Raw genomic sequence first — 24,806 nt, forward strand, 5'->3', positions numbered from 1 at the left:
TGAACATAACTGCCACAGTATTTCAGATTCACATGGGCAAAGACTTCATTCTTGTGAAAACACACAGATCACTGTTTAAAGTTTCCAAATGCTATGGCTAAGGTGTATGTTTTATGTCTCAAGACACAGCGCTTCAGTGTAGCTAGATGCGGTGTTTGGGTTTTCCCCCCCCCGCCCCGTAACAAATGCCAGCAACCATTTCTACTTACTGTTTTCTATAATAATTTTGAAAACATAAGCAAAGAATTAGAAGTAAGAAAAGATAAAATAAGGATTGTGGTTGTTTTGGGAGATCCTGAGATGCTCTAGTAATAGACTTTGATACAAAACCAAGTAAGTCAGACCAGTTAGACAGTATGCGTTTATTATCTGAAAAGGATGCCCTCACTGCGGTGTCTCAGCAGTCCACAAAGTTCTTAACCATATGCACTCATCTAGACTCCTCAGAAACACAGAAATACTAATTTTACTGTTTCACAACTCAAGAACTGTGCCACAGAAAGACTAATTTAGACTAATTTGCAGAATACCGTATGAAAAGTCTGGTAGAGCAGAGAATTAAAACTTAAGCACTAGCCCCTGGACCACCCTTCCCATCACTGTACTACCCTGATTTAGTAAGCTAGTTGACACTAATGTTATGCTAGCATTTGATGAAGATAGCATGTTTCCAAAAGATTCATGGTAAATATAACTGAGAAACCTCTTGCATAAATTTGGTGTTACAAGTGTGACTGTCCTTTACGTTCTGAATGCATTGAGGACTACAGCCACTGCAAATTGTCTGTTACACCTAAAAATACATGTGTACCATACAGAAAAATAACTCACCTGTATCTATGACTAGATGAGCGTTAGTGATATGTGTTGATCAATAATCAGTCAAAAACAAAATTAACTTCTTACCACTCATCAGTGAAGTCCAGTTTTATTGTGCTTGTAGTTGTTCCTTCTGTACTGTAGTGCAAACTTAAAACTGGTTCACCTGTTCCTGTCCGCGGCTTATCACTCTCTGTAAATACGGGGTTGATAAAGTTTGGATAGGCATCAGTAATATACATAAAGCTGTTATAATTTTGAAGATTCATTTCATTATCCTAACAAAGGCCAAATGTGGTAGTAACATGTACAATGTCTACTTAAGAGCTCTTACAGCCCAAGCAAAAAATTAAAAAGTTTCAAAGTAAACACACCAAATTTGCAATGCTTTAAAAATGGCCTAAAATTATTTGTATTTATAAGAGCAAACAAACATGATGCTGGCCTTCAACATGCTGGTAAATAAAACTGCAGATAGCTATGTGTACACACAATAATACCCTTTATAAGCAGATCCCTTTTCTATCAAGTATATTAATAATAAGAATATAAATTTTTTTTGGAAGTGGTGTTCAGTCTTTTTAGCCTCAGTAAATACACATGAAAAAGATGATGAGATCTAGACACACTGGTCTAGAAAATTCACCATCTCCTTTACCTTTTTTTTTTCTACTTAGAAGCCAGTCAACTACCAATATCCTTAGACCTGCTTTAAATTGTCAGCCAGCTGTCATAAAACACTGTAAATTCATGTTCTGAGACCTTTGGCTTTAAAAAAACTCTCACATTATAGTAACTGTAAGCAGAAGGGGAGTACTTTCAAAGCAAACTATTGATAATGTCCAAAAGCAACAGAAGTGAATCGAATTGAAAACCACTGCCAAGTCTGCCAAACATCTGCTGCATATATAGTTTTAAGGATGTACAGTGGGCTCCTTCGAAACAGAGCTGCTCAATGACATCCATCCAGCCACCACCCTTGAGTAAAATTAACCGTCACAATTCTCCATATGCGTGGCACAATTACCATTAATGATGAAGTTGGCTTTGGGCAATACTAAAAAGTTAATGGAAAGTACCATCAGATTAAGCCCTGTAACAGAGGTGCCGTTAGTATTAGGCACCGCTCAAATGCCGGCCAAGTAGCCTACGTAGTCTTGCTTTTTGTGAATTATGAGCTTTTTATCTCAGGACTATTTGGACAAAATCATGCCCTATTTTCTTTGGTTTACAGAGTACAGAAATTTGACTGTAAGTATACTTGTAGTATTGGCAGCAGCCTGACACAATAAAATCAAAGCTTCAGATCATCTTTGCAGAAACATCAATTAAAACCTAATGTTGGATTCAAGCACATGCCTAAAAACTCCCCCACTAAAAAGGTTATTATTAAAACCCTAATGGCTACAATACTGCCACAAGATACAATTAAGCTACAGGAACTATGAAACAGCATGTAAGAATTTAACCTAACAATCAGTGCTCATATTTTTAAACTGCTGATTGGCAGAAGCCCGCTCACAGGATCAGAGCAGTGATCAGCTGCATCGAAGAACTTTCAATATGTATTTCTACATATTCTGAAGAGAAATTAAAAAAAAAAAAAAAAACCCAAAAAAACAACCACACAACAAAACCCCAAAAACTCTGTATGAAAAATTAAAATATTTTTACATGAAAGAATTAACCAATTACAACCATGATCCTAATCCTACATAAGGCACGGGCTTTATTCTATGCAAAAAAAACCTCATAGCCTCTCTAAAATAAAGGTTCCAGTTACACTCTTGTTAGAGTGGAGCAAGCATAAAACTCATTAAAAGCGAGGTTTCTAGTTCCTGAAATAAACTAAGAGAAGAGACAAATGTAAGAAAATATCTTATAGTGGTATACATAGATATTTTGAAAAATTGCATGTTCTTTGTTAACTAACAGGTACTTGTCGATTATTAGCAATCTATTGGCAAGCATCTCTTAGTATAAAAGTCTGTTCAAACTTTGCGGAACCCTTCCTGAGCAAGCACAAATACTGATCATTCCAACATGCTGCACAAGTCATCAGGAGCTGGACATTGAAAAAGTAAAAAAAATGATGTAGCTGGAGAATTCTTTACCTTCCTTGTAAAGGAATTAAGTTTTACAAATTTCTGGAGACGGGTATCTGTTAAACCACGTTGTATAATAGCTCTTTCTTAAATCTACAGACAAGACGTATCTTTGAACTGGGAACTCAGATCGGTAAAGAAAAACAACTTACTGCCTTGAATAGTCCAAGAGGGCCACTAGACGACGACTGTACATCTAACTTGATGCTGCTATGCAACATTTGCTTCAGCACAAAACTAGTTAATGTTACTGACCAAAGTAACCAAACATTGCTATCCGGTAACAAACCTAACTGAATATTAGGCTTGTGTTATAAAGCTCAGATCATATTAGCATAACAGTGCTTTCCTGTCTGAAAATCTCAACAACAAAGAATTTAACTAAGATGCAGAGACTGTTCTCTCGGACTATGCCTACTTCGGAAGCGACGTTCGTATTTATTCACGCTCAGGAAGCTGGAAGAATTGCTGTAGGCTTATCCAAAGAGGGAACTAACTAACTGAGAAATTAGTTTTACAAATTTCTGGAGACAGGCATCTGTTAAACCATGTTGTAGAATAGCTCTTTCTTAAATCTACAATACCATGAGCTACAATTTGGATTGGGGCAGTTTCTTTAAACTAGCTTTAGGGCATGAAATCGACACTAATAAGAACAAGAAACTTTTTAAAAAAGACAGAGGAAACAAGAATCTGATAATGAACTGCACAGAATTGTGTAGTTCACTGTTTTATATTAAACTTACACTAATGAAAGCCTCTGTGAAGAAAGCTAGTAAGTTTTGCCCTGGTACATAACTGAACATTCTTTTAGAGAAGCCACATAAAATCCAAAAGTCATGAACTCCTTTCAAGAAGAACAATGTGATTGGCAAAGGCCAAACAAGATCAGAATGAGGCACTGTTCTCTTCCACTAAAACTGGGTTCATCCCATCAGGCCAGATCTACTTCACATTGATTTAAAAAAAAAAAAAAAAAAAAAAAAAAAGGAAGAAGCAGTAAAGTAGTATAGCTTCTGTGATTTAGGGGAGAGCTATTGCAAACCATTAATCTGATTGCAAGCTCTAGTAGGGTAGTAATTCTCCTCGAGACAGTTGTAGTTTGTCAACACCTTACTAAACTCTATTAGAAATTCCTCAAAATTAAAAAATAACACCCAAACCACTAATCCCTTGGTTTAGAATCTGGGAAGTAAGAGAAAAGCGTAACAGAGGAGAGGAAATCCTTTTGTAAATAAGTGTTTCCCATCTCTGGTTGCCCCTTTATTGGATTCTACAGCCAAACATATTATACTTTCAAGATACTATCCACAACTTACAGTCTTATATTTCATAAGCAACCCTGTCCTAGAGCAAACACTCCCAGGAAATGGTCCATTCTGCAGGTGCCTGCAGGAAGAAGGTACTTTTAAACTACCACCCTTAAAACTGGAGACAAAATTTCATTCCTACCCTTATTTAAAAAACAAAAAAAAAAACCACAAATGAGAGCAATACCCCTCATACACACTTTTTCCCTTAGAAAATGAGCCTGTGCAAGTGTAACTTCAAAGATCGGGGCTCTTAGCTATGAAGTGGTAAGCGCATAAAGGCAGGTTGCATTGCCTCGTTAAACTTAACATCGTAAGGAACTTCAGGCTGGATTCCCACATCTCCAACGCTGCCCTATTTGCTAGTCTATTGGTAACCCCCCTGAGAACAGGACAGATGACCTTTCATGAAAAACTTCCAAAATTATTCCTATCCAGCACTAATCACGATCTCCTCACAAGAAAATCAGCTTTGTACATCCTGAAGACAGGGTTATATTCTGGGTGAAAACCAAAGCATTACTTCCAAAGGGAGAAAAATTGATCCAAAGAGGAGAAAGTAAGCGGTGTATTTTGGAAAACAGGAATTTCACGGGAAGGCTTAACGTATGAAAATTTATCAAAAAAAACCCAGCTGAACTCGGAAGGAAGAGTGAAGATTCCTTTATCTAGTGAGGAATACTGACTGGCTGAACAACATTATGCTGTGCCTTATACTGGCTGGTATCAATGGCATCTAAGGGAAGACCAAAAATGAAGTAATTCTTTGGACCAGCCTAACCTATAGCCCAAGGCATACAATTTCTTTGTCCAGATGATTCCTATACTAATTCAATATAGCACTGCACTTTATAGAAGGAGGCAGTACAGACCACTTCGCGCCTTACAGTAAAGCACAGGTCTGAAATTCTTGAGCTTGTACCTGCAGAGCTCACTATAGATGTGGAAAGCTCTACACACATACCAACACTCAACCAGTTCCTCCGACTGGGAGGCAAAGCTAATTAGCTGGGACACAACACATGCAAATAGTTTCAAGGACTTACAGTAGCGTTTAGGAGGAACTAACTCTGCCAGAGCCGACGTACCAGTTTGTTCTGAGCCAGCTCAAGTGTCTATAACGTGGCACTGAACAATCTGGTACGGACATCGCCCTAAGGGATTACTAAACTCTCGTACTAACTTGCAAATACCTAGAAATACAAATAATCAGTGTTGCTTCTGTGTATGCAGGAAGCAGCACTAACATGGTATGGGATGCGTACACACATTTACACTTCAAAGCCAGAGCTAATTCTCTGACTTCATACCAACCCAGGCAGTACCTTACAGCCGTAACGCTGCCTTTACACTGACACAAATCTAACAGCCGCTCTCCATTATCACAATCACAGTCAAAAAGATAAAAAAATCCAGTGTATATCGCTGTAAGTACAGATGGGAATGACTCATGGCTTCTGCTGGACTGTCAGAATAATGGTATTATAAATGTATATGTTTGTAATAAGTATCAAAAGACCTTTAAACCCAGAAACAGTCTTAAAACATAAATGCCAACAAAAGAGACTGGTCCAACAGAAGACAGCTGATTCACTACCAAATCAGGAAAAGACAGGAATAAGAAAGAAAAAGCATTTCTACATACAAAGAACTGATACGGCTTCCTTCATTAGCTACTCATACTTTTCTGAGATTCCTGTTCAAATACGACGTGAAACTAATGCAGTTTAACTTCAAAAAAATCCAACTAGATCTCAGCAAATTATTCTTTCAGGTTATTGTTTGGACGACAGATTTCCTAATACATCTCCTCCTTCTCCAAATTCCTAGTTTTCCAAACTAGAAGTAACATTCTGCACCTCTTCAGGTGATCCCTCCTATCACAACAGAACAACATTGCCTGAAAACAATCAGAGAACTGGTCTACCAATGAAGTCTGGATAAACATGTATTTTCAGGGGGGTTTGCATATTAAAAAACACGAAGTGCTTTTATGAGATGAAACCTCTTCACATTAGTTCAAGTAATTTCTTAACGCAGGGAAAAATAATTAGAAAAGACTCCCAAGAGTCTATTACAACTATGGGTGTATTACAACTATGCAATTAACAACAGTAATACACAAAGTAGTCTTTAAGGCAACCGATCCTGCCTGAAAGGAATCTGATGCAGATTTGGGAACTGATTTCTGGGACCAAAACTTCTGGGTTTATCTTTGTTGTCAGATGGGCTTAATTTACAGCTTCATGGAACAATTTATCAGTTTTCTCAAATTTCTGCAGTTGTAAGCATTTCAGTAAACAATTAGACTTTCTATGTTAATTCTAGTTTATTCTACTCTCATCAAATAATGCTTTATTCTGAGTTCATAACAGAGACCACGACTTGGCCGCTAATTATAAGCAAGTTTTCCAGCTAAACCTGACTATCGGAGTGATGTAGACTACTGAACCATGAATAATTAGCAAAGGTACACACTGAGGTTTTAAGGCTATTTCACCACCAAAAGTAATTCCACAAAATGGATTTATTTTGTCAATATAAAACACAGCTTGTTGGGTTTTGTTTTTTTCCCCCCAATGTTCTGGCATCCTAAAATAAACCATAACCTTAATAGTTGCCAAACAGACTATTGTTCAGAAATGGGATTTCGAAACAGCATTCTAGTTTAGAATGTGAAACAAGATGAAATAGCCAGCTCTTTTGTGGGATTTGAGCTATTAAATCTCTGCAGAGGCTTTGATATGGAAGTAAGCATAATGTAGCAGGTATGGAAATCTATTTTTACATTACCATCTATCACTCATTAATTATTCAGGCATAAATAATCACTACAGATGACATTGGTTCAGCTGGAATAGGGTCACCTATGGCCCACTGCACTGCTCACAATTGGGAGACTGATGAATAAAGGGCATAGAGAAAGCTCACAAGTTTTCTTTCTACCACCAGCCCACAGGGCATCTACAGAGAAACACTAGCAGTTGTTTAGCAGAAAGGGTGTAGGACAAGAGCTTATAGAGGTAAGATGCACCTAAGTGCAACAGGTACTCAAGTTACTCAAACTGTGCAAGTATGAACAAAGCTGCACATCTCTCTTGTACAAGATAAATTAATCTGGCATTATATGATTAAGAGTTATTTCAAACTTGGTATTTGTACTTTGATCCAACAAGAACCATTCAGAAAAAGACTGTTTAAAGTATTAATTTTAATTTGCATTTAAAAAAATATTCTAAATGTCTGTAGAGTACACAAGACAATTACTGTACCTACACTGAATGCATTATTGAATTGAGCATAGGATGGCTTTTGAAAACAATTAACCTTACTCTGTTACTCATATTAGGAAATAAATAATTAATGAGTTTCCAGCAGATCTGCTTACAGAATTCTACTTTATGTAGATGAACAGCATTTTTAGACTGTTTATCATCATGAAAGGCAATTTTAAAAGGAAGCATTGCAATCAGCTATGGCTGAGTATAGGCGCATTCCCTGTCACACGCACCCTGTTGCTCATCAAGTGACATGGATCCAAGCTGTTTGTTAACCACAGAAGAAGGAGAATCTGAAACAAAAACGAGATTTCAACTTAAAACATAAGCAGCAGAGAACTGCACAGAAATGTCACGATCATATGTTAGTTTCAAATAAAAAATAAAAAGCAGCAACATAAGGAAGCTTTGGGTTTGTTTTACGAGCAGCCAGCCGTATTGCATTTTCTAGGCATGACAGAAGCAAAGCCACCTGTTTCAAATCATTCTGTATTTCTTTAGGTCGTCACCGAACAGCCTGAAACTTGCTGACATGTCAATATTAAAAATGCCTGTCCATTACTAGAGATTTTACTACGTTCTTCAAATTTCTAACATGCTGGGGAAAAAAACACTGAAGAGTCACAACTCCTAAAGCCTTTGCTCCAACTACCAAATGACACTAGTATTTCAAACCATGTGCTAAATGTAAATTTCAGAATGTTTATACTTCAACATAAAATACTCAGTGGCATACCAGCATCTTCAATATTTAAATAAAATGTACAAGATGAGACTGTTTACAGGTATAACAGCATATAGACTGGTTTTAAAACATTAAAGCACCAAAATACACCTCACTCATATGACAATTCAATAGTTTTGCATTCCTAGATGTTCTGCCTCTGTAGCATGTGATGACTGAGAACATGTCTTCATGAGTTTATCACAGTACCACACCAATCAGTCTTACAAAAATCCTTATCTAATCACAATAAAAATAAAAAAAAACCAGCAGTTAAGTGCTTTTTTTTCCCCACTGGCCACTACCAGTTAATAACTATTATCAGCACTGCATTCATTGTGCAGACAAATGACATATGCAACATTCAGTATCTTCTCTGAGTCTATTTTCCTTGTCACCTCTGAAGACCAGATCTTACTTCGGTATTACCTTAAGATGAGCTGATGTACATAAATTCGTGCAGTATTTCAAAGATATTGCCTAGACCACCGTATCTTGGTTGCATTTGTTAATCTTCTGGTATAAACAAATTCATGCTAAAACGAAAGGATTTAATATCCTGGATTATAAACTGAGTCTTAGTCTGCCAACACCACAGCATGCTAAAGAAATTTCAACATGAACTTAAATGCTGTACAAGGAAAGGAAGGAAATAATATACCTTTCTCCTACAGGAAGCTCACTTCCAGGTTTGGGCCAGAATCACCAACATGACCTATTTTATAGCACAGCCATAAGACCTGCTAAATTGACAAAGCTGATTTAAATATATATCCTCAAATGATACTTCAATCCCAGCTGTTGGTGCAAGAATCACAGTCTGTTCCTTCGTTATACCGATATCTAGCGCAGGGGAGGGGAGGAGGGGTGAAGAACAAAGACCAGGAGAGGTCTTGTTTCGGCAAGCTCTGGTTTGTTTTGGTAACTGGGCTTATACAGTTTATTTCTTCAACTGGGAAACACAACATTCGTCCTGTTTTAGGTCTCTACCTTTGTCCAGCCATGCCCATGCCTTGCACCAAACGTACCTAAACCAGACCAGAAAATTTATCATCTAGATTTAGATGGGATGTAGCTCTATAGCATGAGACTTTAAACGTTAATGTATTTCACTTTCCAAAACTGAAACATGCTTTACGTATCCTTTCCAATTTAGAAGTATTTACAGTGGAGTTTTTTCAGTGGAGTAGTAATCCACTTTTTAGAATGTAAATCAGAGCAAAGAGCTGGTGTAAAGTGCACCATGTCATAAGGTGATCTACTTGTATTCCAGCTGACTCCGCACAGGAATTGGCACGCCTCCCTCAAGGGCAGGCTGGCTTTGATCACTGACTGGCAGTTATGCAGCCCATGATTGGGATCAACTTGTATCAGAAGTGCTAAAAGGAGGGGAGGTGTTGGACAGCAAGCTGAGAAGCCTAATGACAGAAGACGGTGATTCTCAGTTGCACTCTGTTCTTACATTGCAATTCTTTCTATAAGCTTATATGTCTTTTTTTAAAAGGCTTATCATGCTGCGAAACATTTTACTTAGCTGGAAAAGCTAACCTCATCAGCTCTTTAATTCAGACCAAGATGAACAGAAGAAATATGACTGAGCTAACATATTTTAATTATAAATGTAAGAAATTACATTTACTACCCTTAGCAGCACTTCTAAATTTTATTAAGACCTCACATTATACACCAGTAAGTAAAACGTAGGTACGTTTTACCATGTGCATCATTCAGTCACAGTAAGTAAAAATGAAAAATTTTCTAGGTGATGCTCCACCCTGATGTAGGCTTAAACCTCCCACATTTCACTATTATTTTGGTGTCTTACAACTTTGTGAATGCATTCCACTTGTAAGATGAGAATTTTTAAACAACATACAGGAAGCATCCTAAATGTTCCAATTAACATGCTTAAGAAAAGAGCTCAATTTGCAGCAATTTTAAACTCACTTTTTTTTTTTCCTCCTTTTTCAAGTCCCCTGAAGGCACGGATCACCAGCACCCCTTGAAGTAGCACTGCAGTCTGGAACCCCACACCACAGGTAGGGAAATAAACATGACATGAAACCAGCCTAGAGAAGTTCAGGTAAATGCCTCTTTTTTTAATATATGGCTTTGTTTTGTAAAAATTCTTAAAAAGTACTTTCATCGTTTCTGATAAAGCTTTTGAAAAAAGTATTACCAAAACTGTGCCAGCCATATAGTTAAAAAAACAAACAAAAATCCAAACTCTTACCTGAGCCTTCACAGGCTGGGTCTACATCCCAATGCAGTTCACCACTGGTTGTAATGTCACCAGTACTTTTTAAACTGGAACACCACTTAAAGAGGGAACTGGAGATTCATAAATTTGGGGAACCTCAAACAGAAAATAGAAGATAATTTTAAAGTCAGTTACATGCTGAAGGATCTTCCTCTAGTTTGGGCAATCAGCACCTGACTTCATCAGAATATCAGCATGCCACCTCTACAGTTTTGGTTAAAAAAAATTTCCTCCTTCTATCACTAACACTAGCTCCAATGTGACAGCCAGGCCTGAAGCAGTGACACTTATTTTTAAAAGTCCCAAACATGGGACACATAGTGGACCTTAATTTGAGAAATGAAATACTTGTTTTCATAACTAGGAATAATTGCTTTGCTCAGTGAATAAGCTCTCAGCTACAAATTTTGGACTTCAAATCAACACATTTCTACATTTGGATGTTTACAAAGAATGCAAAGAATCCAGTCATAAAAACTGCAGGTTTTAAACACTGGTTTCTTTACAGAAACCTTTAACACAGAAACGAAGGTCCCATTTGTTCTACTTTAAAGACAATGATTGTATAGACCTTTGAAACAACTAGTGTTTAAAAAAAAAATAAAATCAAGTCTGTACGTATCACAGGTTCTGCAATTTGTCAGCATTACATGATAGATCTTTATTCCACAGTAAATTCAGTCTAAATCGCATTAATTTTTCCTCAAAAAAGAAAGGTTCACATTACTTTATATTTTTGAGGGTAAGATTATGCACACTGACTGCTACACTGATCTATAATATTGATTTATTCTTTCTTTTTTGCTTCAAGATCAGCTTGTTCATGCATGTTTCTGCAACTTCTCAAATTGCATTCAAATCACTTAAAGGTTCTCAAAAAGAGGCAGGACATAGGTAATGGCAAAGCATACATGGCATATCAGCACTGGGATGCCCAGCAATAGCAATAGGTTAAAAGGGTTTACTTTCTTTGTAGTTTGCATAGCACATATATGCTGTTGTTTAAATACTGCACAGGATCTAAATGTTATAAAGTGGCACAAAAACCTAAGTCAAAACTAGGCTTTGTTGGAGAAAGTATATAATGAAAAATAAAAAAAACAAAACCAAAAACCCCACCAACTTACTATAGTTCCCTAATGAAAGTGGCTACCAAAAGAATCTGAATGTTCAATACTTCAGTCAAGACTTGAAGGCAAAATAGACCTGATACATGCAGCATAGACTGCTTCTAAAAGTCTAAAAGCCAAAGTTACACAATACTTATGAGAGGTATCCACTGAAACAGTCTCTTTGCCATCTGAGCATGAAGTATCTGTTTCCTCAATGTCAAATCAGCCCACCGTGAATCATTACTCTGTCAACTCACTTGCACATGCAACAACCACCATATTTTTCTAAATAGTAATGGTTAACCATTACACATACAGCTTACAAATCCTCCTGTAACTATTACAAGTCCTTAGACTAGGAGACAGAATAACTACCATACAGTCTAATTTTCTATTAAACCTGTAAAAGCTCTCAGGTTTTGACATATTCTACTGGTAATTTCTTACATGGCTGCAGTATTTTTTTCTCTAGCTTGTCTCTACAGCTACAATCGAGCTTCTGTGATTGTAAAGATAAGGACTGAGAATGAAATAGAGGCCAGAAGAAGTGGACTTAGTCTCACACAGAATTCCCCAAAAAATTGCAAGTGTAAATTATACAAGTTTTGCCAGAGTAGGGACTGAGAATTTGCACTCCTGGGCCAGAGGTTATGACGCCATTTCACACAGTGGCAGACACATTTTGGGGTGTAATTTTTGTTTGAAAATTTACAGCTAGTGTGTCCTTGAAAAATGAACATCTGCCTCAAGACAGAGTATCAAAGACAACCCTGCAGAAGAAAAAAAAAAGTTATTGTCCTGTGTGGGAATTTATTATTAAAAAAAAAACCAACAAAACCCTACACCTAAAAACTTCTTTTTCTCCTACCACACTTACAAAATATCAGCTGATGACAGCACCTTGGAGAACAGTTGTCTCTATGGAGAAGCTACAAACCAAAAATCTGCAGCTCCAGTTTTCCAAAGGAATAGATTACAGATACATACCTTCCAAAAATAAGGTTTGGGTGGTCAGAAAAAGGGAACAAAACAAAGTAACTTGCACAAAAAGAAACAAGAATATTTCTATGTCCAGAGTGCAGAAATCTTAAAAAGTAAATAGATAATGCAAAGGTGATCTGGCTTCCACGACAGAAAAGAGTTTCAAACAAGAAATAAGTGTTTCCTTCAAAGCAATTACTTAATAAGCAAAATGGTTAAACTTGCAAATTCATTGTCATCACATGAAGAACGAGGTAAATATTTGATTAATTTCCTCCAAGGTTATGTATGCATTCAGTGGTTCACTAGTGATCCCAAACAAAAGTCAGATCTTTGCATTAGTTCCCTTAAAATTCAAAGCACATGGGAACTCAAAACTCCCAGAGGCAGTGACGGGGGATCCAGACTAACTACAATACAGCTCTGACTCCCAGTTCAAACCAATTACTCAGCTTAAAGCTTCAAATTTGTGTCAGTATGGATCCTACAGTATGCTGGCCCAAAAGCAAATGAGAGGAAATAATTACACTGCATCCTTGAAGCAGCACTAAAAGAGATGGGCAAGGCACCATCAAGGGAAACTCAGACCAACACATACTTCAGGAGTAGTAAAATACCCACAGATATACCTCCAGGTGAAAATTCTACAGGTATGTTTGCAACCAAACTTTTTTCCCCAACTTCAATTCAATCGGAAACAATTTAGTAAAAAAACCTTTTAAATCATTCAGAAAAGAAAATGGAAGATCAGGAACTACTGACTGTAAACGCTAGATATGGTTTTGCCTCTATCAATACATATCTTTGAGATAATAAATTCCTACATTCAGTTTGCTGAAAAAATCAGTAGCTTTCTGGTAGGTGTTGTTTTTTTTTTTCTGGCAGGAAATTTCACCTCCTACAAGAACACTGCTACCATTGTTTTTCTTGTTCTCTTCCTACGGGTAACAGGCACCTATGGCCACCATCCCTAGGATAAGCACACAGCCCTCCAGGATTTACTGGTTTCCAAACATTCTGAAAACTCTCTGTAGAATTTTCTAGTGTCGGACGTTATTCAAAATTCAGCAGCTACATACTGTAACTAGAGCAGTGGCCACTGCTACATCAAATCGTTCCATAAGGCTCCAGATAAACAAATAGATTGAACCATAGCAAGTCAAGCTGTGAATGTATGACCTAATCCTTCTAAGTAATTTAGCCACACCTCAATTGTCACAGAATTTACCCATACAAGAAACATCGCTAGACATTACTTCTCAACACAAAATATGCTGATTTTTCACACAAGCATGCAGCTCGCTGACTTTGACATGGTGCCATGACAAAGTTAGCTTCAAGTTCACGCTTTAGGGTTTACCTCTTTATTTATATGCATGCTCCTACCCTAGCTTTCTCAAATACGTCTCTTTTTATTATAAACATCCCCAAGACTTTCTTGTAATAATTTTTAACCTCAATAAGACAAGAGAAAGAGGATGGTGAAATGAAAGTCACTCTATTAAAAAAAAAGGGAGCATATCTAGGGAATTTGGCTTGTTACAAGTAGTTTCACTATACTTACTGTAAAATCATAGCATCTAAGAGTGCCAAAATTCTATTTTACCAAATTGTTACCCTGATTTAGAACACATGCTACACCAAAGCCAAGTCTTAAATGTTACTATTGGATACAATTAACGCCAAAATGCAGTTTCAAGTGTGTAAGTACCTTACTCTATTCAGGACACGGCAATTTCTTGCTCAACTGCTCTAACAAACACTGCACATACCTGATACCATGCACCTAGGAAGCCTTCTCCATACAGTATCATTTAGCTATATAATCCAAACGTGTTAGATAAATGAAAACTGTCAACATTACTGTTTCCCTAACCCATGTGATGATAAACACCACCACGTGCAAGGTAAGACGAGCAGCAAATGCATTCACTGTCTTATTCTGGAAGAGAAGCAACTCAGCAAACAACAGCAGCACAAACTATAGCTACGTTAGCTGCTTAAAAAACCTTGACAAATGACAACCTGATGTCTGAGGGTCCTGTGAGGAGCCCTTAGAGGAGGACTGATCAGAGGAGGTCGACTGTGGCGCTGAACCCTCAGCTAGCTCTCGCTGTCTCTGTTGTTCTGCCTTCTTAAGCCTCAGTCGCTGTAGACCCCTACGGATTATAGCTAACTCGGGTCCCATTAACTCTGACAAACAGGGAGAAGGGGGAAAAAAAAAACAAACAACATGTAAAAGAAAGAAGCACTGAACATACAATATAAAGAACAGGGGGTAGGGGGACTGACCAAAGACAGAAGCAACAGGTACTAAGTGTAATTACAGTAAAAAAAAAAATAATATGTAAATCATTTACTGACATCCAGAAGTTATAAAAGAAAATGCTTAAATTGTTTTCCTCTTCCTAAACGCACACATACATCCCCTCCCCATCCAACCATTTATCAAAGAATTATTTAATGAAAATAGATAGATCCTGACTGATTCAAAACAAAGCAGACAAATATTTATTTCCATGTTCCTAACATACATAACAAATCAGAATATTCGTGGTGTGAAATTATGCAACTGTGGTCTACAGACAAGTTCTCAAAATGAATGTGTAGCTTCCTGATGTGAAAAAAATAAATTTAGTACAATTTTGATCAAAACAAACCTATGAAAAAAGGAATCTGGGACTATGGAAATATGTGGCAGAACAGCATTCAACCAAAAAATACACTTTAATACGAACTCATTTTTTATCTCAGACATTCCCAGCAGGTGAGGACTCAAAGTCTGAAAATAGTTAAGTGGTCCTACAGAGAAAGTGATTTATTTAATCATAAACAATTCTTACTATTATTCTCTTAACAGACTATTCTCTCAGTTCCACCTTTAAAGACTTCACTGTTTTCACCATTTTGCCTTTATTCATTTGTTAGTTACAGTGTTTTGGCATGTACCAGTGCACTGCCTGATTAACAGTATTGTTTGCAAACTACTATAAAACTAAGTGACCAAGTAATTTTTTATTCTTCCCATGCTCTTTGCAGATTTCCACTGCTTACACAAGTGCTGTATAGCAAGCACTTCTCTTTATACGACACAGATAGGTCTTTATTAACAATAGCTGAAGCACAACATTGACCTGAACCACTGTCACCTATAATACAGCAGAGCAGAGAAGCTAATTCAGACTCAAAACGTTCACACCAAATGCTCTAGCTAGTTGTGCTATGAACTGCTAGCCTAGACCTTTCCTGAAAGTATTTATATCAAATGCACTGTGGAGTATTTTGTAGATAGGAGGAAATCTGCAAAGAAAAAAAAAAATCAATACTATAAAATGTTAAGTTACTAGAGAGCATTATATTGGCATATAACCTTTCAGTCAAGCAAAAGCTTTACAAGTATTCTGTAACCTTTATTCACTCAGTGAAGCAACCAAATTTAACATTTTATTTCATAAAAAGAAACAAACCCAAAGACAGAATCCAACCATTCAAAATGAGGGGCAGGGACCAGTTAATATCAAATAGCCATGTCCGCAATCTAATACCACTTCTGGGAAATAATATCCTGCCAGTTTATGGTTGACGAGGTATAACAAGAAAGAAGAAGATGTAATTCCTAAAAGGAATATCACATCAGAGAGATTTGCTATGAATAGTTTTCATGCGCCATGAACATTTATGGAAATTAGAATTCCAAACAGTCTAGAAAATGCTTTTAAGGAAATTTCAGTGATGCCTAAAATTGCAGTTTTCAGTACTTGCTGCTGATTCAGTTCCACTCAATCCAGAGACAGTTACAATTTAAGATGTAGTAAGAACTACAATTCAAAACAAACTGGTAACTACTATCCTGACTATGTTAAATGACAACACCTTTTAACACATTTCAGAACCTCTAAGCAAATGTTTATTTTGCCAGCAAACGGAGTGAGGAATCAGAAATGGAAAGAAAAAACCCAGCTATTGCCACTTTCCCATTCAAAACTTAAAAGCAAAGTTACCTTATATCAAAACACCTATTAAGATTAAGCTGTCCTAATTAGTCAATTGCCCACCTACTCTCCCTCCCAATGGGATCAGTGGTATCTGGAATATTATTTATGAGGGAAAACCACCATTATGTTTTACAGTTTGTTGTATCTGCTGTTTATTCCTAGCTTAAAAACTACAGCATCCTAAAACTAATGTAAAAAATTAATCAATGGTTCCAGTTTCCACTGAATGGGCCAAGCAGGGCAAGAATAGAAATTTGCTATTTTTTTCCTTAGTGACAAACGTGAAAATCTCCAGCAATTGTTCCATCTCTTTATAAATAAATAAAATAAAATAAATTCAAACATACTGAAAAGAACAGGCTCCTGAGATTTTGCGCTTATCTTAATTACTTGCAAATTACTCAAATGTTCCAATTGCATTCTACTAGAATATACATTCCGATAAAGAGACTTAACCCAACAAGCTGCCAGTACTGAACCATTTTTGTACTGAGTCTATTTTGAACGTGTGCTTTTTAAAACATGAAGATACGAAGTAATTCATTCATATGTAGAAGCTCAAATGCCTACCACATGGCATATTTTCTGGAACATACTAACAATATATTTGAATTATAATACATATGCAAAGGTATTGCTATTTCAAAGACAGGAATACCACCAGTGCCTGTGTTCTGTACAGAAATATGCAGAAATGAAATGATTTATGGAAAGCTGTTTACACACCTGTTCCATTCTGTAGTATGAATTCATGCTCCAATTCGGAAGTCACCAGCCAGAACCATGTTCTTCATTTGCTGGCTCTTTGCTACCATAATCAAACTTTCATCTACCACCACTTCATGCAAAATGACGGCTGAAAGCCTCTCGCTTTCCTTCTTCCACTTTCCAAAATGCTTCTCTAGTCACCCATCTTTTACAACACACCTCTATCTGGTCTTCCTACTAAACCCCACTGTATTAAAACTACTATTTCTATTAATCACTTTCCCTATCCTGTCACCCAGAAAAACAGCAGGTTTTATTTTCACCTCTAAAAGCAGCTAAAACAAACTCGGGGAACCCTGTCCTTGAAGCAGAGTGCCATGTTTTCATATTTATAGACTAGAGACTGAGTAAATAAAGTCTCATAACCGAGCACTTGTTATGAGTTACGTAAATGTACAAACATTGTAAAATGGAAATTCACGTTCAAGTCTACCCATTCATAAACCCACTGCTACTGCCCCGACCTGCTCTCTCTGCACAGGAGCTTCCCCTCTCCCTGGACCTGTGCATGTTACACAAAGACTTGTTTTACAGTCACTTAAGTGTTCCAAAAGCAGCGCAAACTAGACAAGATGCTTACTAAGTGTGTAAACACATAGTACTGTTAAGTTTACTCCCGCAGGACTCCTGTAGACAATTTAAAGATGACACCCAGTCCCACACTAAAACCTGCATAGAGCAGTAAAGGATACTAGATAAAGTTTTGTTTGTTTCTGTGGGTTTGGAAGTTGGGGTAGGGCGTGTGTGACTGACTTAAAAAAAGACTCAGCAGCTCATCAACCATTAGAAAGTATCCAGCCTGTCAACAAATCAACCACCTCCACCCTTTCAAGACTGAATATATGGAGAGTCTTAAGTCTGAAGTAACACTGGGAAAGAGGAAATGCTTTTAAGTGCTGGACTAAGAAATAACAACTTCAGCTTCATGCTAGCAGAATAAACTTTTACTTAGAAATTCAAGCAAATTCAAAGAAAAAGAGGAAAACATTTATTTCTGGTCAGCACACATTCTTTAAAATGCAGGACAGAAAATGCATCATAATTCCAGAAATGCTCTCTAGTGCATTATCATTATGCAATCCACAAAGTTTCAATGACAGTTTGAAGCAATTATTTTTATTATAAGACATACTCTCCTGGCCAGTGTAAGCTCCAGAATATACCATATACTTAAAAAAAAAAAAAAAAAAAAAGAAAGATCAAAATGAACCCTTGGTAATGGTATGTGTGTTCTCTGGTGACTATTCCACTGCACCAAAGATCGTGGCAGCTAAAGTGGATTACACTGAATTGGAGTAGACCCCGTAATTTTTTGTATGCGTATTGTGAAAAACTTGAGATTGCAGTAGGCGGACACCAACACTAATATAAAATATAGGTGACTAAAAGCCTCTGCTAGTAAATTTTCTAGCATTCACTTATTCTAGAAATAGTATCTGGACTGTGTGTATTGTCACACTTCTGCTCACTGCTTGTTTCCTCTAAACACCGGACTAGTTGTAAGTTTTGAAAGGGCAAGAATGATATATTTAATGAATTTCAACTTACATCTTTAGCTTCTATGTCTTTCAGATACTAGATACTAATTTCTCACTTCTCCCAAGGATTTTGGCTGCAGCAGCCACAGAACACTGAAAGGCACACTTCTCCCTGGGAAACCCCCATCTCTCCTTTACTTCAGAACATCCAGTTTAAGGCTTGAAGATGCTGTCAGTCATCTTCTCCAATGACAAAGACCTTTATTTTTTTACCACAGAATATGTACAAGACAAAAGGTGAACTGATACAACAGCCACGGGATTTTAAAATCATGATGTCTGAACCCGTAGGCGTTTCAGATCACGTCAGCCTTTTCCACCCCGAATGTGAGGCCTAAAACTCACTTAAAACAGGTAAAAATAAACTCTCATACAAATAATTAAAGACTGTGGCATCTTTTCCTGCATAGAGATGGAAAAGGTCAAGTCAAAGCACAACCTGCTCTTTTACTACCTGAATAAGTTTCTGCCACTGACAGTGCAATATACTTTTTCCTTTCCCCCCCACAATAAGAATGTAAGGCTGTATTCAATACAGATTAGTTTCTTCAAGATATACAAACTTAAAAATCAGTATGTAGTACAATTTATTAATGAATAATGGAGTATCATGGTAGGTGAGCCCTGTCTATCCAAATACTTTTGAGAAGCAAAAAAATCACACTGCTGGCTGAAACACTGAGAATGTAGATTCCTACTGAAGGAGCCATTCTCTACTTCCTCCCATTATAGCAAGCATAGGGTTCTACTACTCATTGCACTGATGCTACTACAGCCAAAACACAGTTGAAGAAGGCATGATGTTACTTATACTCCAAGAAGAGAACAATAAAAGTTTAGGGAAAAAACAAGCAATAATTTATTTCTACTTTAAAAGATTATACTGGTTATCCTCTTTGAGATTTCTTCTTCAGACAAAAATCTACAGTTGATGGTTTTACTCTTTCTTTAAACCACAGTTGCAGACACTTGGTAACTATAAAATACCTAGTCTCATTAAGGATGTGCAAGGAAAAAAAAAACCAAAAAAAAAAAAAAGAGATTGAGATCAGTTAGTCAAAACATCCTAAATCAAGATTGTTTCTTATGAAAACATTTTTCATAAACAATGACAAGATGGATTTCTTCTCACCAGACTGATGGAGCACAGGTTGAGCTGAGGCCCCTAAAGAAGGCCTTTGTTCATTATCAGGAGAGGACAATAATGAAGTTGAAGGGGGACTTCCTGTTGAAGATGATGTTGAAGGAGCTTGGGCTGACATTGTAGAAGAGGAAGATGATGGAAGTTGTTCAGAACCATCTACTTCCATTGCAGTTTCTGATTCTGTACTAGCTGGCACATTATTAGTAGCAGGAGCATCTGCCCGATTAGTCCCACCTTTGATTAAAAATAAAAAACAATAAAAAAAAAAGCAAGAAAAACAAGAGTCCAAAGGTAAACTTACTCTGTCTCTAAAGATCCCTTTGTATTACCATTCATATGGCAAACAGGTGTGCTCAGTCCTTCAGAGTGCACTAAAAATTCTTTAGTTTACACCTCAGAAAGGCTGATATTCACTCCCTGTACTTTCAGTACAAACATACTGTCTGTTGTAATTATTATTCCTGAAAAGAAGGAAATCACCTCTGGACCGTGATCTTCCTCGTCCTCGATTGCTTTGTGCAACTTCACTAGCTTCTTCAAACCACCTTGACAGCATGTCTGACATCCTCTGCATCAGAGAGACATTAGGACTTTGCTCCCCTGTAAAACAAATAAAGTTTTATCTACAAGTTCACAAAAGCGTTCGTTTCCCCCCCTCCCCCTCATTTCTTCCTTCATAGAAAAAACCAACCCTATGCTGTAAGCTACGGAACCAGTAACCCCCTGAACCATCTCTTTTTTCAGCAACAACAGTCCAGCAAGACTTGCCAGCTGAACCCAGCACCACATAAAAACCAACAACTCCTTTTCTGCTTTACAATTACCTGGGAGCTTTTGTACACACGATGTTGTGAAATTTGCGTCATTCAGTTTTAAATGCTGCTTGAATAAGTTAAGAAAGCCTAGATTTTATGTTTTTCCAGCTAATTGTAAAATAATACATTTTGTCATTAAACAATGCAAGAGAAAAAAAGACTAGCATAAAATTAGAACATGACGTTTTTAATATTTCCAGAAGGTTGTAATGTAATACAACTGCAGAGTTCTTCTAAGGTTTTTCATTTTCACACTTTCCGATCAAGATTCGGGACTGCAAAGACTCCCAAGCAGCACAATCTCTGACATACTTTCTTTCAACATAACTCAAAACATTTTCTTCTCATTTTATTTCTGGGTTTAGTACATATGAAAGAAAATTCATTTCAAGAAAGAAGATAGGAAAAATTCCATTCATGAAAGGCTGAAATAGAATATTTGAATTTTTAAGGGTTTTTTATAGTCTGTGAAATGTGGTGGTTTGGAGGGGGTTGTTTGGTTTTTGGGTGGGTTTTTTTGTTTGTTTGTTTTGTTGATGTTTTTAAACAGAATGGCATCTTCCAATAGAAAACCATTCCACTGGACTGGACCATTTCACTCACATTGAAGTTAAGAGCTTCTGATGGCCCCTTAGCCTCTTTGGAGGTATCTGGTGTTTGAGCAACCTTTGGAAAAGTTTTGTAATTGAAAGACCTTAAAAAATAGAATCCCTGTGAAGTACTATTACTTATGAAAATATGTATGTGAAAAATATTTTAATATCCTGCATACAAAAGCTAACACTGAAAGATTCTGCAGCACGCTTGGGAAGAACATATACAGTGATACAGAAGAACAAGATCAGTGCTGCAACCTGCACAGATGTTATAAAAGCTGAAAGACTAATTGTCGTGACGGAGGGAAGACACAGTCACTCAATATGAGTGATCAGCAGACTTCGTTTATTGTCCCTTACAGTCACCTTTTATGCCTTGTTATAATTAGCTCATACATATTACAAAAGTTAAGCTCATTATTGGTTAGTTGCCTAAATACCAAGCCCGCCCCTAGTTTCTCTTCTGTAGTTATCTGTTCCCACCTGCAACATTCTTTTCCCACCGAAATCTTCCTGTTATTGTGTAACAAGAACAGCCAAAGACAGTGTATTTTTGCTTTACTTCAGATAAGCTGAGAGCGATGTGCATTTTTGTCCAGCCAGCTGGACGATGTCTATGTGACCCTTTTCAGCTAGCCAGTTATCCACAACTAATCAAATATCTGGCGCAACTGATGATCTTTCAGGACTGCAGACAATCTTCACTGGTACGATACAGCTTGAATGTATCAGCACTAGACCTTGCTTTGGGATGATTTGCTTGAGTTTGAAAGACATCGTTGGGAATGGAGAAGGGAAGGGGACCACACCAACCCACTCCCACAAAAACAATGCCCCTCAGTCTGACCTCAGCGCCCTTGTCTATCCTCATTTCCAGACTGCAGGTCACTGAGCCTCCCCTGGGATCCCTCACTCCCTTCCCTGTACACCAGACAGAGGAGCTCTGACCTCAGGAGCTTAAAACACAAAAAATGGAATGCAACAGCTGAAGAAAACAGACAAAAGGTATTTAATGATGAGAAGAGAGAACAATGAATGGTTAACAGGAAAATAAGGCACAGGTCACCACATGCCTAACTAATGCAATATACCCATTCTCTCTCTGTCACTATACAGTTGTCTCAGACAATGCACAGTAAAGATATTGAAGCTTTGTTTTGAGAAAATAAAAATCTAGCCAAGGTCTATACTGGAGGAGTCCTTTTCTCAGGCTTCATTTCCTCACCAGCAGGTTTACTTGACATTATGGGGAAATGACAGCTAGAAGGACACTGGAAATATTTAACCGAGAAAGAATCTAGATAGAAAGTAACTTTGTGCAAAGGTAAAGCAGCAATTAATTTTGATGGGAAAAACCTGCAACAAAAGTGATAGCAAAAGTGCCCCTAACATGAGGGGCTATACAAATAAGATCTGTGGAACTAAGGCACTAAGTAAACAGAACATAAAACTGTTAATGATCAAATTCTGTGATATTAGAATTATAGGATGAAACAGAGCAGTTTAAAAGGAAAGAAAGTATTCCTTTACACAGCAGGCACTGAACTTCTCAAGTCTTTTGCCACAGGAAATACTATCAGCAGGTTCAAAAAAAGGATTACAGAAACTCAAGGCAAGAGAACCATATGCAGATTCTAACGCAACAGATGGGAGCGTACCCTCCAACGTTTCTAATCCACTAATTCCAAACACTGTGGGAGCAACAAAGGCAACAGACTAAGGTAAGAGTTCCCTCCCTAAACAGCATCTCCTATTGCCCGTGTAGGATACGGAATCGTACTCCACATGGACCATTAGTCTGACACAGCTAGACAATTTTATTGTAGTTTGAGGAATCAGGAGGATGAAAAAACCAACAGAAAACCCAGAAAGGTAAATGGTAGGCAGAGAAGCGAGACAGATTTAAGGGATCTAGAACAAATCCTTATACCCCCACGACCTGTCAGATTTAAACAAAAACACATCATTAAGTGGAGAGTAAGATGAGTGACAAAGCATCCCCCGTCCTGCTTTGGTGTCCCATTTTCTGTTACTAAAGCATAGCTTTCAGAATGCTCTATCTGCTGAAACCTCAAGTAATTGAGTTATACATTACAAACATGAAAATATAAGCATAACAATTTAGTCACTACATGTTTTATAAAAAAGTGAAAGGCACAGTATTAGTATCCTACTGCTCTGAATTCCAGTCCCCTAATGTAACTGTTATAGAGCATTTAATTTGTAACTCTGATTACATATGAGGCTTGCCTACAAAAAGGGAAATAGGTATTTGTGTCACCGTATGACTAATGACAATGAAACAAGCTCCCCTTGATTTACATCAGACTACCTGAAGCAACAATTTTTCTGATAAAAATATTTTTAAATTTAGACATTTTTAACAATCACTGTAGAATAGCAGTTTGGTGTTAAATTCTAAGAAAACCATCTTAAGACCCGGCTGATTCTTAAAACATGGACAGTTTTGTTTGAAGCACAGGAATACCGAGAAGAAAAATTGGAAAATAAAACCCAAATCAACAACAAACCAACAAAAAAAAAAATGACACAAGCAAAGACAACAACCTCCCTCCAAAAGGAAACACTTTACCATCTCTTTCTCGTTCACTCTCAGGCCTTGCTCTTGGTCCAGTATCCGACCAGTCCCCTCTTAGCCTCAAACGTTTAACAGGAGGTTGCCGTAACTAGGGGAAAAAAAAAAAAAAAAAAAAGGATGGGGTGAGGTGGAGAAGGGCATTACAAAGCTAAGCTATTTATTTCAGACAGTACAGAATTCTAAGTCTAAATTTAAATGTAGTATCTCCATTTTCTTAATTTTCATAAATTTGTATGTGTCACAAAAAAATGGAATGTCAGTCATATGTTCAGATCAACTATGAATAAACACAAAACTGTAACAATAAGAATGCAAGAGTTTTAGCTACACCGAACTTCAACAGTCTAAATTAATCTCTCAGAGTAAGTGCAGCTTTTATTTTATGCAATACTAACTCTACTATGTTAATTGAGGCTTTCCATACTGAACAGTAATTAAGGTTTTCCAGAATTCAGCCTGGATGCAAAAGTATTCACCCCTTCATGTTAAAACCTATATGGCAGCTTCAGTTTAATGAAATGTGCATTTGCATCTAAGCAAAAGGAAAAAAACAATCAGGCATTACTAAAACAAAGAAATTTTAAGAAAATATATTTTAGTTTATTTTTTAACCCATCTTTTTTTTAAAAAAAATTATAACGGGGGTTTTGCAGCAGGAAGTATAGTACAGGTACTATATAGGTAGTGTTACTTCCAGCAACTTGAAGGGATACAGCCAGAGCTTTGAACATTCACAAAGGCAGTTTGGAGCTTGAAATTACG

The 24,806-nt window shown here is 37.1% G+C and overlaps 1 protein-coding gene across 4 annotated transcripts in view; it reads right to left on the minus strand.

Annotated features, from left to right (window-relative positions):
• Window positions 1-24,806, minus strand: part of DCAF6 (DDB1 and CUL4 associated factor 6) — a 90,584-nt gene that overhangs the window by 26,903 nt on the left and 38,875 nt on the right. For 2 of the 4 annotated variants that reach the window (XM_055801760.1, XM_055801764.1), the window contains exons 8-13: window positions 24,039-24,132; window positions 20,515-20,634; window positions 20,023-20,268; window positions 14,615-14,782; window positions 7,746-7,805; window positions 907-1,012 (exon numbers count right to left, since the gene is read on the minus strand). In XM_055801760.1, coding sequence (XP_055657735.1) covers window positions 907-1,012; window positions 7,746-7,805; window positions 14,615-14,782; window positions 20,023-20,268; window positions 20,515-20,634; window positions 24,039-24,132 — 794 coding nt within the window. The remainder of the gene's footprint in view (window positions 1-906; window positions 1,013-7,745; window positions 7,806-14,614; window positions 14,783-20,022; window positions 20,269-20,514; window positions 20,635-24,038; window positions 24,133-24,806) is intronic. The other 2 variants (XM_055801761.1, XM_055801762.1) reach the window with 2 other exon arrangements.

Source organism: Falco peregrinus, chromosome 4 (genome assembly GCF_023634155.1).
Source record: "Falco peregrinus isolate bFalPer1 chromosome 4, bFalPer1.pri, whole genome shotgun sequence".
Classification (NCBI taxonomy): domain Eukaryota; kingdom Metazoa; phylum Chordata; class Aves; order Falconiformes; family Falconidae; genus Falco; species Falco peregrinus.